We start from the raw sequence: 21,578 nt of genomic DNA on the forward strand, positions 1-21,578 counted from the left end.
GCATTTTTATAGTGAAACAATCATGTTTCTTCATGAAATATTTCATCAAGGACTGAAGGCAAGGTTAGCAAACTGGCCTACTTTAATTTTAGGTAAGTGCATGCTTTGGTTTCTCTTACTCTGGCTACAATTAGAGTAAAATAATTTCAACATTATTCAGCTGAAGCTGTTGAATTTTCCCACTGATCTGTGAGCTACTTTAGCCATTGGGAATTTGTCTCATTGGCCTTTGGGTTCTGCCCTACTATTTACCTTTCCCCTGGCCTGTCATGGTCATTCTGGGCTAGAGTCAGGCTCTGCCCTGGAGAGCACTCTGTCAGATCAGTTATTCAGGCATCTGGACTGGTCCCCATGTATGTGTGACACCTGGGACTGGGTGGAGCCACTCCCTGCCACTCCCATTGAGTGAACACAGTCTCTCTCCAGTACCTTAGATAATTCACTGAGCACCAAAAGAAACTGCCGTTTTACTTCTTCTTTCAGCTGATCTGTTTGATATCTTGCTCCCCATGCTGAACATTTATCAAGAATTTGTGCGTAACCACCAGTACAGCCTCCAAGTGCTTGCCAATTGTAAGCAAAACAGAGATTTTGACAAGCTCTTGAAACAGTATGAAGCCAACCCTGCCTGTGAAGGGAGGATGCTAGAAACGTTCTTGACCTACCCGATGTTTCAGGTGAGTCCTCTGGGATGCATTTTATGAGTCACTAGTTCCAGCTCAATGTTCCTCATGAACAGAGGGAGATGTGTAAGGATCCCCTGTGAAGAATTATAACACACATGCCTCACCTCTCATCTTGATCTTGACCTTGAGATAATCAAATTTATGCCTCACATTCTCTCTGCCTAGTATATATAAGAAAGCCAGGCATTCTGAGACAATTACATAAAAAATGATTTTTTTTTTAAAAGCAGCACAATGTTCTCTTTATAGAAAGATTCCACGCAGACCTCTTCCATGAAGTCTCCTCCTCCAGCATGTTTAAAAATATTATTAGGGTTACAGAAATAGGATGCTGTGCAAATGTTCCAGGGTATGCTGGTTGCATAAAAGGTTCCTGAGAAGTTGAGTGGACTAGTGGGAAAGTCTTGTGTTCCTGGCCATCCTCCCCACCCTGCTGGGATTGCTGGTGAGTCTCCCTTGGCTGGAGCTCTGGAGAGCAAAAGGAGGACTTCCCAGGTAACAGAGGCTGTGTAGACTTAGGAGCCAGAGGCATTAGCTGGACCGGGGACTCTTGGCCCCTCTCGGGCTGCTGCAAGGAGGCTGGGGCTTGTCATGACATTCACTTTGTGGGAGTAGAGCAACCCAAGGGATCAAGTACACTTGTGTTCTTTCCTGTATCTTGGGCTTTACCATTAAGAGCCCTTGAGTGAGAACTGCAGAGGCCAAAATGTGAACTGAATTGCCTGTTCTCTTGAAAAGTGTTGATGCTGTTCTTTTGGAAAGGCATCGAGTGTCCCGATGTGGAATTTATGGGGCTTCTGGCCAGCCCTCTAAATTGTCATGTGGTAAACCATGAATCCCCGAATCATGTGTGTTAGGGTTTCTGTGGGGAGCTTTGTCCCCCTCAGCGCTGACCCCGGTGGATCATTTTCTAGCCTCAGAAAGAAATGTTGGCCTGGTTTGTGATGGTTTGTCTTACAGTTTTCAAACCTTCTTGAAATCCTGGAAATTACTATAGAAGTTTATAAAATCTCTATAAAAACAAAAAGGATGCATTTGAAATAACTTAAGTATAGTGGAACTTCGTAATGTTATTGTGTTTTTTTCATGGAACTGAATTGTTTGAACTCTTTGCCTCTCTGAGGAAATATTTCACAAGGAAAACTTCAAAGAAAAAAAGATTTCTTTTTTGGTAACCTTATACAAAATTGTAATTTAAGATTTATTTACAGTGAAACAAAGTTTGCATAATGCAATGTTCTTCTGAGATTCTGTTTGAATTTTTGGCAGTTGCCTCTAGGTTATGATTAAAATACCCTAAGTTGATTCTGTTCAGCAATCCCAACTCAGGTGAATATACAAAGGTGGAGTGTGAAAGACACATGGAACATTCAGAGAGGTTCCCAGCTCCTTCCCCACCGATATCTTTCCAATTGCTACTTAACTCCCCCTGGTGAAGCTCTCTCAATGTTTTAAAATGGCAGGCTGCACTTGCACTTTAGGTGGCATGTCCAAAAGTTGAATGTAGGCCCTTGGAAAGGTCTGTGGATTTCTTAAAAATGCTGTAATGCTCTTCCACCACCCCCCCTCCCTCCCCATGGAGCTTAAGCCCAATAACAATGACTGGGCATTTTGATTGACCCCAAGGACTTCCCATAATACAGACAAGGACCATTGGACTGGGAATCCTTGGGAGACCTGGCTGTCTTGCTCACCCTTTAGTCATAGCTTTGGGGGAAATAATGGAACCATCTAAACCTCCATTTCTAGATCTCAAAATTGAGGCAGCTGAGCCGTGGCTATCTCCCGGGCACTAGCTCTCTGACGCTGTGACAGTGCTCACATTAGACTAGTTCTGAAAGTTTGGTTGGGTAACTACATGGTGGTGTTAGTTTACCAGTGGTCGGCAAACTCATTAGTCAGCAGAGCCAAATATCACCAGTATAACGATTGAAATTTCTTTTGAGAGCCAAATTTTTTAAACTTAAACTATATAGGTAGGTACATTGTTATTAACTTAATAGGGTACTCCTAAGGCTTAGGAAGAGCCACACTCAAGGGGCCAAAGAGCCTCATGTGGCTCGCGAGCTGCAGTTTGCCGGCCACTGGTCTACGCCCTAACCCACTCTGCCTCTGCCAAGACTGTGGTGGCCCCAAACCTTAGAATTTAACTGAAGGGTCAGATGTTGAGATTCTCTGGCTTCATCCAGACCAGGGTAACCAAGAGCCTCAGCTTATGAGAGCCATTGCTTGCTCTGGGAGAAACCTCAAATTTAAAGAATTTGGCCAGAACTGGTCCAACTGCAAGAAATGGGCAAATTGAAAGAGCACAGAATTGTGCTCTTTACTTATTTGCTTCCTCATAACTATTTTGCTTCCTTATAACTATTTTGAATAGACCAAGAGGGGAAAATCATCAGAGTTTGCTGCCCAAGGGCCTCATCCTCACTGATGTCTCTCCTCGGTCTTATTCATTTGGTGTCTCTCCATCCTACTGTCTCTCTAAAGTAATACATGGAACACTTGGGGGTGGGCTGCTCCTTCTGGAAGTTTAAAGGTTTTTATTGCTAGGTCTTGTCCATTCCACTCTTCTTGTTCTCTTTTGGTCCTTTCACTAATGAGGTGGAATAGTCATGAGGCACTTGCTCTCTCAGATGGTCGAGGCACATCTATGTCCCTCTGCATACATTGTATTAGCAGTGGTACTTCTGCCTTGCTCTGGTGTAGGCTGGACACCTTGGGATGAGGGTGGCACATTTCAGTTTTTTGCTGTATAGCAACAATGGAAGAGGTGAGCCTAGTTCATACTTCCAGATTATTTTTTTCGAGCCTGTATATGGGGACAGAGGTTGGTGTGGAGCAGAGAAAGGGGAGAGGTGATTGGCAACTTTTAGCCTGTGTATGTGTAGAAAAGTATTATATTCTACCTCTTTCTGGGTCCCTTGTCCAGTAAGTCAATTGCTGCTGTTAATGAACTATGTTGAATTATGGAAACATGGAGGAATTGTAGAATTTGGATGATACAGTGAATATATCCTCAATTGAACTATCAGATAAGCAAATCCAAATGTTGCCAAGAAATTTGTTATGAAAAACAATGTAGTGATTAACATAATTTTTATTTTGCAAAGACAGTGGCTTGTCTGGAACTGTTTAAATTGGCAGCATCCGCTCATAAATCCATAGGTAAGCTGATCATGAATTCATCATGGTGAGACCAGCACCGTTAGATATGCACCAGAAAGTAGCCACCTGTTTATGGTTATTGGAGAACAAACTAACGAATGTCTATAAAGTGACAAGTATTGTTCCATAATTGAAAGCGGAATGATGATTCATCTAGATCAGTGATTTCAACTGGTGTGCCTCAAGAATTTTTAAAAGGTGCAGTACCTGACTAACTTAGTCAGGGGCACTTGACCTCTTTTCCCTTAGATTACCAAATTTAAAAAATGACAACAGCTAACACAACAATAGCCATCTGGTGTGAATGAATCAAAATTTATATCTATATATTTTTTGTCAGATCAGCAAAAAATATAATAAATTTTTTGGTGTGCCACAGAATTTTAGTAATTAGTTTATGTGTGCTATGAGATGAAAAAGGTTGAAAGCCACCGATCTAGACAGTACTTTCTGTGATTCTTGGGTTTTGGGGGAACAGATTTGTAATCAGCACTTGACTATACAGATAAGCTCTTTGGGGAGCCGCCCACTTCTCTGCAGAACGTTCTTTGCCCACTTTTTGGCAGTCTCGGGCATGTTTGTTCCTTCACTTTCTCGTGGAAAAGGCCAGTTACTAAATTTCAAATCCATTCTCTTGAACCTTAGCCAGGGAGCTCTCTAAAATAGATTGAATTAATGGGGGAGGACCATGGAGGTATTGACTAAACTCAGTTTTGTGGGGTTTCATGTACTATAAGTAGCCAGGCTCTCCCACTCCTGCCCTCTTTGTTATGAAAAACTGAGTACCTTAGCTGGTGATTGCCTTGATTTTCTTGTGGAGTACTAACTTAGAGGAAAACTTTGATCAATCATGGGATTAAGCGAAAGGGGTATTTGAAAGTATACTTATCCCAGGAGCTTCCCCAGGGTCACAGCCCTACAGGCTGTCTCGGGGAGAGGTCTATGGGGTGGGAGGCAGCAAGCCTTTAGAGGGAAGGGTCTGCTGTTCCCCACCTCCTATGACTAGGGAGTCGGTAGCACTGCTGAAACCTTGACTTGATGACATCCCCTAGGACGTGATCCCGAGTAGGAGCTGCAGATTGATGTCTGTGTTGATGGTGCTGCCCTCTGTGCTTCACACATAAATGTGGGCACCCGGTACATATTAGTAAATTACCCAGTGAAGGCCACCGCTGCCAGAGCAAAAGCAGAGCTGTGGACAGACTCACCAACACCATGTCAGGTCAGAATGCAAGCAGTTACCCATGGAGCCCTGGGAAACTTTCACTTTCTTCATTCTCAGAGGCGCTTCCAGGGGTTGAGTGAGACCCCAGTCCTGGAGCAGACTTACTAGGCGAGTGCACTGGTCAGAGCTGGCTCGTGGCTGGCTCTGCCATTTACTGTGAGGCCACATTGGGCAAATTACTGACCCTTCCACACTTAGTTTCCTTATATGTAAAATGGGGAGGAATCTTATGTTGTTGGAGGATTATACGTACATGTAAACCTCGAGCACCTGATCTGACCCACAGTGAGCAGTGTTATGGTAGCTATTGTTCATGTATGTTATTAAGATTAAACCCACTGCCCCTGATTTCTAACAAATTTTAGTTTCTAAGCCAGTAAAATTTAAATATATTGAATCACTGAAATTTGAGTTAAATCTCTGCTATATTCTGTTAAAACCTTCAGAGGGTTGGTGGAGTTTCTTTGCCTTTGGCAGAATGTGGGTAGTCTGTTTATAAACAAAAGTACAAATAAGTAACCTCATTAAACAATACTTTTTACTGCTAGAAGGAGGATCAGAATATAACAAGGGTGAACATATCTTATCCCAAATTTTAATTCATTTTTTTTATAAATATTGATTTTTAGAGAGAGAGGAAGGGGGGAGAGAGGGGGGAAAGAGAGAGAGGGACATTGATGTGTGAGAGCTGAACATCGATTAGCTGCCTCCTGCACTCCCCCTACCTGGGATAGAGCCTGTAACCCAGGCATGTGCCCTGAGCAGGAATCAAACCGGCAACCTTTTGGTGCATGGGACAATCCCCAACCAACTGAGCCACACTGGCCAAGGCCCAAGTTTTAATTCTTAAAGAAAACGTTACAGTAGGATTGTCAATTTTTTTAAAAAAATTATAAACAGACAAATATATATATAACATACAGACTCTAGTGACTTGATGATAGCTATATCTGTTTCCCTATGAACCAATTTTCAAAAATTATGATTAAGAAATGTATGATTATATTAAAAAATCAAAAGAAACAATTATTTCTTTGTAACAATACTTTATTACTCTTTTCATGTGTTCCTGGGGAATTTGCGCATGTGTGTACTAGTATGTGTGTGTGTGTGATGTTTGAAATGTAGTTTATTTTAAACGTTTTAAAATATATTTCTTTTTTCTTCTTTATTGATTAAGGTATTACATATGTGTCCTTCTCTCCCCTTTGCCCCCCACTCCCACACTCATGTATTTCTTAAAAAAATGTTTGAAAAACAATTACAACCATAAGAGATGAGACGAGCTTCTTGGAAGTGATGAGGCACAGAAGAGAATGTCCCGGTTACTGATCCTTGCCTTATGCTCACACTGGCCTGTGTTTGCATTTAGATCCCCAGGTATATCATCACAATTCATGAACTGCTCGCTCATACACCCCATGAACATGTGGAGAGGAAGAGTCTGGAATTTGCAAAATCAAAACTAGAGGACCTGTCCAGGTACGCAGAGAACTTACAATAGCGGCCTGTTATGGGAAAGCAGCAAGTCAGTGTTTTGTGGAAACCTAATTGTATGTCTAGGGAACAAGAGGCAAGACACAATCCAGCTTCTCAGATTCACTGAAAGTTTAATGGTAGCTCTTGAGAGCAGGTGTACTGTAGTTTAAGGTGGAGAATGTTCACCTTTCTTTCAGCATAAAAGAAAAATGACTTTTTATTGCATTTTTGTATTCATATTTGCCAGGAAGCTGGAGCATGTATATCTTGGATTTATCAGTAGCTTTTCAATGTTTCAGACAATTATTTATATCTGTGTTCCTTTAGCTTATCTGGGATAAATGGTATAAAGCCTCTCATTTACTCTGCCTCTAAGAAATGGCACGCTGATTTCAATCTTCACTAAAAGCTTTTCAGAAAATAACATGTTGCTTTCCTGTTGCATTTACCAGCGGCATTCCCAGGGAACTCAGGAACTCACAATCACTGACCCGCTGATCTGTAGAGTCATGGTGTACATTGGCCTTGCTTTGGGTCGTGGCCTGTTGAGGTCCCGACGTCCAGTCTGCTTCCCTCACAGCCCCACTTACACTGATACAAGTTCCCAGTTGGGGCTCTTTGTTCACCGGCCAGGGCAATACAAAGATCTCTGACAGTGATCCTGTCTGTGTCCTGGCCGACAGGATAATGCACGATGAAGTGAGTGACACGGAAAACATAAGGAAGAACCTTGCCATAGAAAGAATGATCGTGGAGGGCTGTGATATTTTGCTGGACACCAGCCAAACTTTCATCCGCCAAGGTAAGTCCTCATGCCGCGCACCCACCATCTGAGTGATCTCTGTGTTTGTTACATGATCAGACCCAGGAAAGCATTTGGGAGCAGGCTTGCTGTAGCTGTGTGATTCATGCGGTTCGTGCAGGATATCCCCATGGTCTTGAGGGAGGCTGTGGTCAAGGCCCACCTTCGTGCTGTCTCTTTTCAGGGGCCACGAAAAACAGCAACACAATCATAGTACAGCAGGAGTGGCACAGCCCCTTACGTTCTGACCGGACTCTTCTCCTCAGTGGGCCAGACGTTCTCTGCAGCTCCAGTGAGGACAGACCCGTCTGGCCGATGGGAGTGTCAGTGCCAGGTGGTGACGACATCCAGGCAGAGGCCCGAGAGAAGCTTGCGTTACTTAAAGCCCTCTCATGTGGCAGTGGGGACAATGTCCGAAGTGAAAACAGCTGTCTCCTGTTCCCATTTTTCATCAGCACTTCTGGAGGCCCCGCATGATATGTTCGAGTCAGCTGATGGCTCCAGTTACCATGAAATGTCACGCTGACCCCTGCCAACCTTCGGAAGTGGCGAAGGCATCTTGTTTGTGGGGTGTGCTTTGGTAGCATCACCCCGTACATTGAGCTTTTGAAGAGTTCAAGGTATTTGTGCTGGAAACTATGGAGAAAGAAGAGCTAACGGTGCACATCTCTCCACGGCTCTCACAAAGTGCAGACAATAAACCACATCCCAGATTGTTTCTAAGTGCTGAGGCGTCCCGGGGGAGGGGAGCCTGCCTCATGGGATTGATGTGAGACAGTGTATTGTACACATGTATCATTTTGAACCTGGTGAGGAGCGGCACAGAAATTTGGGACTAGCCTTGAACCTGATTTCTGTTTACACTATGCCAACATTGTTTGAAGATAATTTGCATTTCTGTTGCGCACCAAAATGTGCTGCTTAAAATATTGTTTACCTCATCAAACCAAACATGTGTGCCGTGCACATTGATTTTTGCACAGAATACTTCAAAAATGTAACACATGCAGTTCTACTTTCCATTATTTACTTACAAAGAGAGAAATCACACAGATGTTAAGGTTTGGAAGTATATTGTAGGAAATGATACCTTTTCTCATTTTTGGCTTTCGCTATTAATTTAAAAAATAACAATAGTGGAGTATAATGCTAACGACACCAGGCCTTCTGAATTTCCCCTCTGTTCCTCTGCACAGACTGTGTCCCATGTTGGCTCCTGCCTTCCCGGCACTTCCCTGCCTCTGTGCCCTTAGTGTGTTGTCCGCCAGCCTGGAGACCAGGAATGCCCTTACCCATCTCTTTCGTGCCTCTTAACGGTCTACTTGTCCTACCAGGCTTAGGTCAGACACATCTAAGTAGCCTTTTTAACATTTCTGCTTCTTCTCGTCCCCTCCCATGTAGTTAGAATGAATTTACCTTCCTCATCGTTTCCAAGGCCCTTTGCTCCTGGTGCATGTATTTCAGGCTCTTGTGTATTATAAGTCCATGTTTGCATGCCTGTCTCTCCCAGTAATTATAATACTGAAGGGCAATGTCTGTGAATTCTCTCTTGCCTGGTACAGTGCTTTCCATGATACCTGGAAGATGAGCATGGGATTAAATTGAATCGCTTGTTCAATTGCAGCTTGGGTTGTAAGGTGTCTTCTTTTGTATTTTTCTTGTGTTCAGAGTTTACTGACAAATACTAATTGACTTGAGCTTTATAATATGTGGGAATGGAAACAGGAGTTTCTCTAACTGTTATTTCTCTAATTTCTGAAAGGACTTTTGATTGCAAAGGTTGATTATACATAACCATTTGGTATATTCCTACAAACTTAGACAATTTTTATCTAACTTTGTAAAAAACATCTATAATGAAAACTGCCCGAAGGTTAAATATATTGAATGAATCATTTTTTTTTTCATGGCACCTGGAAGAAAATCAATCATGAGTCACCTCTCCCTTTGACTCAAGTCCAGATATTACTTATTGACTGTTCTGTATCACACGTTTAAGGAGCTGCTGCCAGCTATTAATATATCTGATGTTATTATTGTGTTGATGTTGATTCAATGATTTGCCTTTCAGCAGTATTTATCTGTATTGTTTGGTTTTGTTTGTCTGTTCAGGAATTATTCAATAAAGGTGGTTTTAATCTGAAAGTAGGAAGTAATTGAATTACAGATAGTTTGGAAAGTTTGCATTGTTTTGCTTTGGTTGTATCTATTATCACTTTTACTAAATACCCTTAGCAGGCTTTAAAATCCACTGAGGTGGGTTTTTAAAAAATTCTTTTAAACTTTGAGGGATTCTATTTTCTATGAAATTGACTACAATTTATCTCTAATTTTGTGTTAGTATTTGTGTTATTTACTGTTAAGGATGCTATAAGGTCTATTTCAGTGTGGTATGTATGTGCATGTGTGTGTGCAAATGCACATGTGCACAGTTTCAATCTTAAGTGACTTTTTTTTGAGGACTAGAAAAAATAAATTAGATTCTCTGAAAGGCCTCTTCAGAATAAGGGCATTAGCTAATCTTAAATGTCAGTCATGAGAATTTAGTAATTGAAATAACAGAAGTTTTATTATAAACTAGAGGCTCAGGGCATGACATTCGTGCACTGGGGAGGCGGGGAGGGGGGTGGTCCCCTCAGCCTGGCCTGCGCCCTCTTGCAGTCAGGGAGCCCTTGAGGGATGTTCTATTTAGGGAGCAGGCCTAAGCCAGCAGTCAAACATCCTTAGCGCTGCCACAGAGGCAGGAGAGGCTCCCGCCACCACCGCTGTGCTCACCAGCCATCAGCCCAGCTTCTGGTTGAGTGTCTGCCCCCTGGTGGTCAATGCGCGTCATGGTGACCGGTCATTCTGCTGTTCAGTCGATTTGCATATTACCCTTTTATTATTGCAAATTGATTCCAATTATTAGATAGTTAATGAATAGGATGCAAAATGTATCATAGCAGTGGTCTGACATTGTCATTCATTTTCTAAAATCTGTTCAAAGTTTGTTCAACAAATAAATGCATAAATATCTGAGACAATAATAGGAAGATAATAGAGCCATGTCACTGAAGGTCAAATGCTGTCTTCTCCATTTTTTGCTTATATGATATTGGGCAATTTAATTAATCTCTCTTTGCCTCAGTTATATCCCCTTAAGTTGTTTATCTTTTAGGGTTCTCCTGAAGGTTAAAGGAGCTAATGCTCACAAAAGCACATAAACTAGTGCCTGTGAGATTATGATATAAACTTTAAAAACCAAGATCCAGCCCTGGGTTGTGTTGCTAAGTGGTTAGAGTATCTGCCTGTACACCAAAGAGTCTCAAGTTCAATCCCCATTGAAGGGTATGTACCTGGGTTGCAGGTTCAATTCCCAACCCTGGTCAGGGTGCATGCAGGAGGCAACCAATTGATGTTTCTCACATTGGTGTTTCTCTTTCTCTCTCTCTTCTCCCACCCTCCTTTCCACTATCTCTAAAAATCAATGGAGCCCTAGCCGGTTTGGCTCAGTGGATAGAGCATCAGCCTGCAGACTAAAGGGTCCTGGGTTCAATTCTGGTCAGGGCACATGCCTAGTTTGTGGACTCGATCCCCAGTAGGAAGCATGCAGGAGGCAGCCGATCAATGCTTCTCTCTCATCATTGATGTTTCTATCTCTCTCTCCCTCTCCCTTCTCTGAAATCAATAAAAATATGTATTTTTAAAAATCAATGGAAAAAATATCCTCGAGTGAGGATTAACAAAAACCCCCCACCAAAATCCAAATGTTAGAATGAGTTTCTATTTTTGATAACATAAAATATGTATGAAATTTAGTAAAAGATCAAGCCACTCCAAATTGACATTTTGTAGAGAACCCACAATGCAGATTCAACATCGTCTTATAGAAATGTGAATTAAGAAAATTAAATAAAGGAGACTGAATTCAATGCACTGAGAATGAGCCATGGGCGTCTCTGGTACCTTGAGCATTCCCACGCTCAGAATCACGTACTTCCAGTGTTCTTTGAACTTGTAACATGGGGTCTAGCAATACTTATATCTTCTCAAATGTCTAACCCAATAACCTGGAAATTGCTCTTCATTCTTTTTCACTACTGAGTGGAATTAAGATTAATGGCATTATATCATCAAATAGACGAGAGATAAAAAATGCTGGTGTGAACATGGAGAAAAGGCAACCCTTGTGTGCTATTGGTGGGATTGTAATTTGGTGCAGCCACTATGGAAAACAGTATGGAGGTTCCCCCAAAAATTAAAAATAGAACTACCATATGATCCAGCAATTCCACCCATGGCAAAGTTGGAACTTACTGCCTTTTCCCATCCATTCCTTTTCTGGATTTCAGTTTTTACGATGCTGAATCCACTGCTGTGTCCTGGCCATGCCACCCTGAGAAGCTGAACACAGAGCTGTTTAGCCTCTCAGGCCTCAGTTTCCCTTTCTGTAAAATGATGGGAGACCCAGGTCCTCTGAAAGATCTCCTCTGCTTTGCTTCCACCCTGTAAGTCCCATGAGTACAATCCCTCTGCTGCAATTACTTGCTCATGTACTTCTCTAAGCGTTCTGTCTTGAGCTTTCCCATCCTTCTTTACGCTTCAAATTTAATTACTGTCTTTGTTCTTTGCCAGTTTGCTCCCACCTTTGCCACCTCTCTCATTCACTCCCCTCTTGCCTGCTCCCTTCAATGGAATCAAGCCTTCTCCCACCCTCTGCTCCCCAGTCCCATGCCCTCCCCAGGATGGTTTCCATGCTATTTTGAGGCCCCAATAGCTGCCTACTCTCTCTGTCAAGCAGTCTCACCTAACACTCACCTAAACAAATGGAATCTGGGCATGGAAGCTTTGAGCCCTTTACCACCTGTATACCTTTAGATCTTTATTAAAAAGTAGATGCTATTTGGAATATTTATATGTTAATGTGAACATTTTGTGACTCACAGTCATAGTTTTACAATTTTGTATCTTTGAAGAATTTACTGCTTTTCTGTTCACTTTATTCTGTGCTCATTAAAAAAATATCATGGAACCTAAAAAATGTATGGAAAAGAAAATAGGGCTGCCTGCAACCTCACCTCTTAGAGATGACCCACTGTTAATATTTAAGGGGTCAGGATGCATTGAATGGTTCTCAAGAGGCTGATCTGAGCCTCTCTAAGGCTGCATTTTGAGTAAATGGTAGATTAAACCAATCATAGAAATAATACTGGCTCAGGCCATCTCAGAAGTCAGAGGCAAGGTATTTACACAAATCTTAGTATTTTTGGGTTTCATATTTAATTTATGTTGGAATTTTATTTGTGGGGAGAGGGAGGTCATTATTAGGGTGAAATTATATAAGGTCTATGCAGAGCTTCTCACGTGGCATGGAAGATAGTTTTACTCACAAGAATGCCCTGTGTCTAGACTTTATGTGGTTTATTTTCCATTTAGATTCCACAAAGAATTTTTGTTGCACAGTTTAAATGTAACCTGAAGGTGAAAGGATTAAGCAAGCAACAAACAAACAAACAAAGAAAAAAAACCCCAAAGAAAACCAAAACTCATAGATACATACAACAGCATGGTGATTTCCAGAAGGGAAGAGGGCTGGGGGGAGGTCGACAAGGGTACAGGGGGGATAAATTATGATGGAAGGAGACTTGACTTTGGGTGGTAAATACACAATGCAATATACAGATGATGTATTATAGAATTGTACACCTGAAACCTATATACTTTTATTAAGCAATGTCACTCAATAAATTTAAATAAAAAATAAAGTAAATAAAAATAAATATAACCTGAAATAGCTGTCCTTTAAAAACAGTCCTTAAGTTAACTAGATTGTGTTAAATTGTATAATTTGTATATTGTTATAATATACACGTATTGCATATTCTATTTTTTAAATACTATGTAAATTCTATCAATATACTATTTATCTTCCTTCAGTGCTTCAGGAAGAATAACTTCTTTATGCTTTTTACTATGTTATTTTAGTACCATACTAGAGGCCCAGTGCACAAATTCGTGCATGGGTGGGGTCTGGCCAGCCTGGCCCCAATGGGGGGGGGGGGGGGGTCAAGGCCGGCCTGTTGGGAGAAGATGGTGGGAAGTTGGTTGGCTGGCCTGGCCAATCGGGGCAATCATGGGCGGAGCCGGCTGGGGGGAGGGGCTGCAGGAGGTTGGCCAGCTGGCCCCACCCCCTGATCTGGCCAGTTTGCTGGGTTCGCTGGCCACAGTGGGCTTCATAGCGACTGGTGGTTTTGGTCATCACGGCATTCTGGTTGCTGGCTTTTTATATATATAGATGTGATTATACAATATGTATCTTACTGTTAAATTAATCATTTGATTGAGATTCAATCCTCATTCTTTGAATTCAATTTGTCTTTCTTTCAAATTTATTTTCCAGCTTAGAGATGAGTAATCAAATCTGAAGTGTTTTATAAAAATAGTAGGAATTAGTGTGACTCTTAAAGCACAATATATTGTTTCTTCTGCTCAGAATGTAGGGAATTTACTTGTTCCAATGGTGCATCCAGTGAATCATTGGTATTTATTGCATCAGGAAGGGCTCTCACTTCACAGAATTTTAATTGCTGTGTATTCTCCACTTTCCTGATCACCAGGTTCTCTTATTCAAGTACCTTCCGTTGAGAAGGGGAAACTTAGTAAAGTTCGCCTGGGTTCATTGTCTTTGAAAAAGGAAGGAGAAAGACAATGCTTCTTATTTACAAAACACTTTTTAATTTGCACAAGAAGTTCAGGAGGAAAGCTGCATCTGCTCAAGGTACTGGTTTTACATGATTATTCTATTTATGTTTCAAGAGGCATTCAAGTTAATTTAATTATGACTTTCCCATGCCTGGTATCACAAAACATTATCACAATTGCAGAGTGAGGTAATGTACAATTACCAACCTTAACATTTACTATGTTGTCACTTGGACCTACAGTAACAGAAATTTAAATGTGCATTACCATTAAGAAGTGCCATTAAAATCCTAACGTGGACAAAATTATTACTAATTGATAACTACTGAGCTATAAAATTCTTGTCAAATTGTCGCAGTGTCTATTTTTGTTAATAAAGTTTTATTGAACACAGCCATAGTCACTTGTTTACATTTTCTCTGCGGCTGCTTTCATGCTTCTTAAAATGGCAGATTTGAGTAACTGCAATAGAAATCAGATGGCTTGCAAAACCTCAAAAATTTACTTTCTGGCCCTTGACAGAAATGATTTGCCTATCTATATCTTCTGTTATTAGTGCCTGAAATTATTGGCTTTCTACTGCTCCAATCACCTCCTGGTTGATGAGCTCAGCCTTTGCTGAGCTGCACTCTCAAGGGCCCCTAAGGGCCATCTAGTTGCCATAGACTGACTTGCTAAATTTTATAAACATTGGGAGTGAGAGCGGTTTGGGGAGAAGAATCATGAAGTTAAATGAGCTCAATTACTTTTACACATGTAAATTTCATTTTGGAATGTATAAAAACTTATTTATGATGTAGAATTGCTATGCTTTCTGCTGTGGCAACTTGAGAATAAGATTTGCTAATCAGAGCTTCTGAACCTATGCATGATTCTCAAGTCTCTTAATGGAAAATTGGCTTTTTCCAGACAGGTGGGGTTCTCTCTCTAATAGAATGTACCTTGATTGAAGAGTCAGATGCAAGCGATGATGACTGTAAGTCACATTCTATCACTTAGAATTACATTAGAATTAAAAATTCCTATGGTTTTTTATTTTTATTTTTGTAGCTAAGAAAAGCTATGTAAGGAGGCAGCTGAGAATAAACTCCCTGAAGTCATTTCTATATGAAAAATTCTGTTGAACCATCTAACCTGTAAACATTGTTAAACCATCTTTGGGATTCACATTTTACTGAATTTGTCTCACAGTAATGACTTTTCGGTGTCAGGCAGAGAAGAAAGGAATTATATTCGAGCGTTAGAACTCTGTAGATTACGGAAATTAAAACACAAAACAAAACAAACCATGAAATGAGAAGGAGACCGGGATTGTAGCCCTGAGTAACCTACTGACCTCAGCTTGTTTACCTGCTTATGAGCTTAGCAAAGCCTCCCCATGCTGGAGGAGTGCCGTATCGCTGAAACGAGATTCTGAACTTGGACACTGATCGTATTACTAGACCTACGTGAAAGCAGCTATTACTCAGATTTTGCATTCACATCTAATTGTTTGGTTTATGTGTGTTGAAGCCAAAGGTTCTGGGCAAGTGTTTGGACACCTGGACTTTAAAATAGTGGTGGAACCCCCTGGTGCCGCCCCTTTCACTGTAGTCTTGCTAGCACCTTCACGCCAGGAGAAAGCTGCCTGGATGAGCGACATTAGTCAGGTAAGCAAGTGGCTTTTGCCATAGTTTATTTTCTTGTTTTGTTTTTACATTTCACAACATTAACTTTTGGAGAGGATTTATTAGAGTTAATTTATTTTTATTTAAAAAGTGCATCTAGTTGCTGTATATTACCACTATGTACCTTGATATGCTAGAATCATTCATTGTTTGTTTTTCTTGTTATGGTTGAAATTTACATGAAATGTAGCAATTGCATTTTAGTTCCTGGGCATTTTGTACAATCTTTAAATGTAATCACTAGTGTTGAATGGAGTTAAAATATCCCTGTTAATCTCCAGTGACCCCATGGGTTTTTTTTTTCTTATTTGTTTCTGAAGTAGGAAAATGGTGAAAAACACAAAATCAGCTAATAAGGGCTATAGCGAGAAATCACAAAGGAAGGAATTGCATCAGTCAAGATACTGTCTGTAGTGTGGAATCTGAAAATGAGCTCCTGTATTCCATATGGAAAATAATAGGAAACAAATTTGCTTATTTTTCCTTTATCAGCAATATCCAGTTAGATAATTGTTATATTTATTCAGGATTTGGAAATATATCAAAATTAGTCATGATTGTGCTGACGAGGATGTGGAGAAAAGGGAACCCTAGTACACTGCTGGTGGGGATGCAGACTGGTGCAACAATTATGGAAAACAGTAGGGAGTTTCCTCAAAAGGTTAAATATGGAACTGCCATTTGACCCAATGATCCCACTTCTAGAAATATATCCTAAGAAACCCAAAGCACCAATCAGAAAGAATGTATGCAATCCTATGTTCATAGCAGCACAATTTACAATAGCTAAGATCTGGAAACAGCCCAGGTGACCATCAGTAGATGAATAGATAAAAAAGCTGTGGTAGATTTATACCATGGAATACTATGCAGCAGTGAAAAAGAAGAATCTCTTAACCTTTGAGACAGCATGGAGGGACCTGGAGAGTATTATGCTAAGTAAAATAAGCCATTCAGAGAAAGACAAGTATCACATGATCTCACTCATATGTGGAATCTAGTGAACAAAAAAAACTGTTGAACAAAATAGACCTAGAGCAGTGATGGCGAACCTATGACACGCGTGTCAGAGGTGACATGCGAACTTATTTTTTTGGTTGATTTTTGTTGGTTAAATGGCATTTAAATATATAAAATAAAAATATCAAAAATATAAGTCTTTGTTTTACTATGGTTGTAAATATCAAAAAATTTCAATATGTGACACGGCACCAGAGTTAAGGTTTTTCAAAATTCTGACACGCCGAGCTCAAAAGATTCACCATCACTGACCTAGAGACATAGAAGCATGGAACAGACTGTCGAATTTTAGAGGGAAGGCAGGGGTGGGTTGGTGGGTGGGTGGGGAGAGATCAATCAAAGAACTTGTATGCATATATGCATAACCCATGGACACAGAAAATAGGGTGGTGGAAGCCTGAAGTGGGGGTGGGGCAGGGCAGGCTATCATGGGGCAATGGGGAGAACAGGGGGACATAGATAATACTTTCAACAATAAAGACATAAAAAAATTAGTCGGGATTGGACTTGGGCATTTTTATACCCAAGCTCTTCACTCCATTAACCAATACAGGAGAAAAATGATTGTGTAAGGAAACTATTAAAAGAAGGCTTGATAATTATCTTTAAAGTTGTTAACTCAAGGAAGATTGGGCAAATGGAAAAGACATATAGTACAGATTCTTTAGCCTCTTTTTCCCTGAAGAGTTCATAGTACTTATTATATAAGACTTAAGTAAAAATCTGAATTATACAATAGTTCTTTAAGTGCTTTTTTCTGAGTAACTGAAAACTGAAGGAAAGTAGAAAGAGAATAAATGTGAAAAAGAATTATTTTTATACATCAAAGAAATTTTTCAGACTTAGTCTCATTTGACCCTTACAACAGTGTACTGAAGGTAAACAGCAATATTATTCCCATTTCACAGGTGAGAAACCTGAGATTTGGAAGGCTAAATGTTCGTCCAAAGTTATATAACTGTGTTGAGTCAGGACTCACATGTAATCCAGGTCTTTTATTAGTACTCTAAACATTCTTTATAGGAGTGCTGGATTTTTACTTATATACGCCCACAACTACTTTGATGGTGAATAGCTAGAAGTGAAGTACTTTTTTGGCTAACGAAGGAATGAAAATGTGAGATCTTCTATATTTGCTTAATTACATCCTTATGGTGATTTATTAATACTTTCATTAACTCTGTGTTCTATCAATACTTTAGTTTCTGTTTGTAATGCATCTCTGACCTGAAGACACTCTGAATCATTCACTGGTTCTGTGAATGTTTGTCATGCTATCACCATGTGCTGCCAGGTGTTGTGTAGGTGCCATGTTGTCAAGAAGACAGGCAGGCTCGTAAGGAACAAAAGGAAGTAGACAACTTAATGCAACAAAACTTTGTGAGTGTTATGAAGCCAAGGGGAGTAGGAAGAATGGGGAGAATAGCAGTAGGCAAAGGTGTTTTTCTGGTTGCTTCTAGCTTCTAGCTTCTGATGTACCTGGGGCTCCTACAATACACAGTTGATAATAGCTTCAAGTGACCTTAGGGTGCCTGGTGAGGTATTATCAAAAGAGAAAGGCCCTTGGTGTGCGTGAATGGTTCTTTAAAGATAGGTACTCAATGCTTTGCCTGCCACAAGCATTCAAGTGAGACTCTTGACTTAGATACATCTTGTGGCAGAAATGTACAACTTCCTCCTATTTCTCCAATTTGCTATGATTAGGATGTTAAATTGCATTTGAATATATCTACAATTGAACTGGAGAAAGACACTGACTGAAAGTTGTATCTTTTTGAGGGGTGATAACATCATTAAATGAAATTACTTTGTTTAGTAAGTAGAGCCTTGATATTATGTGGCCCTGACACTTAGGATTGCACTCATTCAGCAAATAAATTTATTCAGTGATGCTATATGCCAGCCACTGTTTAGGTACTTGTGACATATCATGCACAAAAGAGGCAATGATGACAAACAATTCCCCTGCTTGTGTTAGCTTATAGTCTAATGTAAGGAAGACTGAATTGAGCAGTAAACATAATGAATAACTACACACTATTTTTTAAATTTAATTTTTAAAAATATTTTTATTGATATCAGATTGGAAGAGAGAGGGAGAGAGAGATAGAAACATCAATGATGAGAGAGAATCATTAATTGGCTGCCTCCTGCACACCCCCTACTGGGGATCAAGCTCGCAACCCGGGCATGTGCCCTTGACTGGAATGGAACCTGGGACCCTTCAGTCCTCAGGCCAACACCCTATCCACTGAGCCAAACCAGCTAGGGCTACATACTGTTTATGTTAGAAGGTGATTGGGCAGGGTAAGAAGGTGATTGGGCTATGGGAGGTGTGTGGGTTGGTATAATTTTTCAATCGTAGTCATCTCATTCTGAAGATGACATCTAAACAACAACTTTAGCAGGTGATAGAAGTAACATGTAGATATGTGGTGAAGGTAAAGTTATTCCACACAGAGGGAACAGCCATTTCCAGACCAGGAGGACACTGCATTTATTGAGTAATAGCATGAAAGTCAGTGTGGCTGAGTAGAATGTGAGCGAGGGAAAAAGAAACAAAGGAAGTTGTTAAGTAAGCAATGGGATATAGAAGTTCAGTGTTTAGGTCCAGGCTCTGCCATTTAGGTGGTAGTTCAGGCTGTGAAACTGTTGAGATCACCCAGGGAATAACTAGATAGAAATGAGAAGAGGTCCATGGCCCCATTGAGAGATCAGGGAGAACATCAAAGAGGACTAAGAAGGAACTCCCCAGTGCAGTCGGATAGCTAAGAGGGCATGGTGTCCTGGAGGTCAACGAATAAAACATATCCAGGAGGGAGTGGTCACTTGTCAACTGCTACTAATGAGTGTCCTGCGATACTCAGTGATTGTCCTGATGTGGGGTTTGAACGGTGAGTGGTAGGGAGGGAGTGCTCCACTGATGACTGAACCTGGCCTGCTGCCCAGCAGCCTGCATCTCAACTGGCTTTGTTCTCTGGTTAAAGCATTTTCATTTTCTGGGGGAAATTATGTGCTATACATACACTGATGGAATTTGTCAGTCTCCCAAGTATGTCTCTGGACATATTCATTATTAATAAGTTGAATCTATTGAATGCTTAAAATGTACTGTTTAATATTTTATGATGTACTAGTATATGTAAAAATATGGACACAAAAGGGAACTAAAAATTACTTCCAACACCCAGAACACTAAATAAATGTTTATCAAAGTATTGCCACAGATCACTCTGTTAGGATTACCTGGAGGCTTTTTAAAAATGCAGATTCCTGAACCCCCGTTCCAGATACCCCCAAGGTTTAACAAGCTCCAAGATCATTATAGTACAATTAAATTAGAAAACCTTTACCCTGAAAATCAACTGTTTCCATCTCTAAATCCTCCACAGTCTTGCTATAGAGAAATAATTTTACAGTTTGGCTCTCAATGTATATATGTATAATTTTTGCTTTTTGCCTCATATATGTCTTTCTATAGATATGCAAATTCTTCATATTGGTGTCTTCTAATATATATATTAAAATGCATATATCAGAATATGTATTTGTATATATAGGTATATTCTACCACATTAATGTACCACTTTTTTAGATTTTTTTCAAATATTTGGCATATCATATGGGCAGTTTCCTGGTTTTGGTATTAATAAACGCTGTGGTGCTAAACATCTTTGAAAAGTTTTTTCCCTTTCAAGATCCCTGGCTGTGTATCTTTCCCACAGTAGGTGAGGCTGGTACAGGTCCCTGATCACTTTCATGATTTCATAATTCATGACTCAACAGGCTACCAAAATGCTTCAAGAAATATATAACTCTTCATTTCACTACATCATCAGTAAGGGATCTATGCAGCTTTCTTTTAAGTCCTGCCACATTTATCATATTTTCCTATTTAATGGAAAAGCGGTATTGCTTTCTACTGGTTTTAGTTTACATGTCTGTAATTATCAATGAGATGAACATTTCCCACTATTTCTATGTCTTGTCCATTCATGCCAAATGGACATTTATTCATTTTTGCTCTCCTTAGAGACTAGGGAAATGAACATTTTCTTTCAATTCCTATTTCGACTATGTTTTCTATTACTTTGTCTTTTTATTTGTCATCCTTTATTTTGCTAAATCTTAATATTTTTGTGAATTGATTTGAAGTCGCTGTGCTGGGCTATCGTGTTCCATTAAGCACATGTGGCTATGATTTTAGATAATCAAGTGGCTCCAGGGTATTGACACAATCCCAGTTTCACACAAAACACTGTTCAAAACTGTAGGCTAAGCCAGGCCTCCGTCTCTAAAGCTGTAATTTTTAGAAGTTACAATTGCTTCAATGATTACTTGCACTTTTAGCTACACCAGTAAGGCCATTATTAACCCTTGACGCCTCCAACAAAACTCACAAGTGGCTAATGGTCTTGACCAATAATTATTCCCTTTTTCATCTATTTATAGAAAAAAAAAACTTGAGACTGGAGATTTGACCATTCATTTCAATATAGTGCATTCATTTGTGCTTGTCTTACTGTCATACAATAATGGTGTCTTAAACACATTTTTCTGTAATTATGGGTATTAACTAAAATGCAGAATTAAAATTCACCTCTGAGCTTCTCGATTTGGGCAGCTGTGTCAAAATATAGACCCATTTAGACTAATTTGTAGCATGCTGACATGCTTTTTTCCCCTTAAAATAGTTTCTCTGGAATCAATAGGAAATTTTCTATTCTAACAAGAAGGTGAATTAAAAAAGAAAAACTTAATCTAACCTTTCTTCCCTCTACCTAGATGTATTAATAAGGTAAAAAACATGATGACATAGTAGACTACTGACCTTTGAATAGATATTGCCCGAA

General features: G+C 40.0%; 1 protein-coding gene across 2 annotated transcripts in view; it reads left to right on the plus strand.

Annotated features, from left to right (window-relative positions):
• RASGRF2 (Ras protein specific guanine nucleotide releasing factor 2) overlaps positions 1-21,578 on the plus strand; it is a 183,526-nt gene that overhangs the window by 78,944 nt on the left and 83,004 nt on the right. For both annotated transcript variants that reach the window (XM_036310218.1, XM_036310219.1), the window contains exons 6-12: positions 13-92; positions 484-677; positions 6,449-6,558; positions 7,239-7,357; positions 13,954-14,114; positions 14,948-15,014; positions 15,551-15,687. In XM_036310218.1, coding sequence (XP_036166111.1) covers positions 13-92; positions 484-677; positions 6,449-6,558; positions 7,239-7,357; positions 13,954-14,114; positions 14,948-15,014; positions 15,551-15,687 — 868 coding nt within the window. The remainder of the gene's footprint in view (positions 1-12; positions 93-483; positions 678-6,448; positions 6,559-7,238; positions 7,358-13,953; positions 14,115-14,947; positions 15,015-15,550; positions 15,688-21,578) is intronic.

This window comes from Myotis myotis, unplaced genomic scaffold (assembly GCF_014108235.1).
Source record: "Myotis myotis isolate mMyoMyo1 unplaced genomic scaffold, mMyoMyo1.p scaffold_m19_p_5, whole genome shotgun sequence".
Lineage (NCBI taxonomy): Eukaryota > Metazoa > Chordata > Mammalia > Chiroptera > Vespertilionidae > Myotis > Myotis myotis.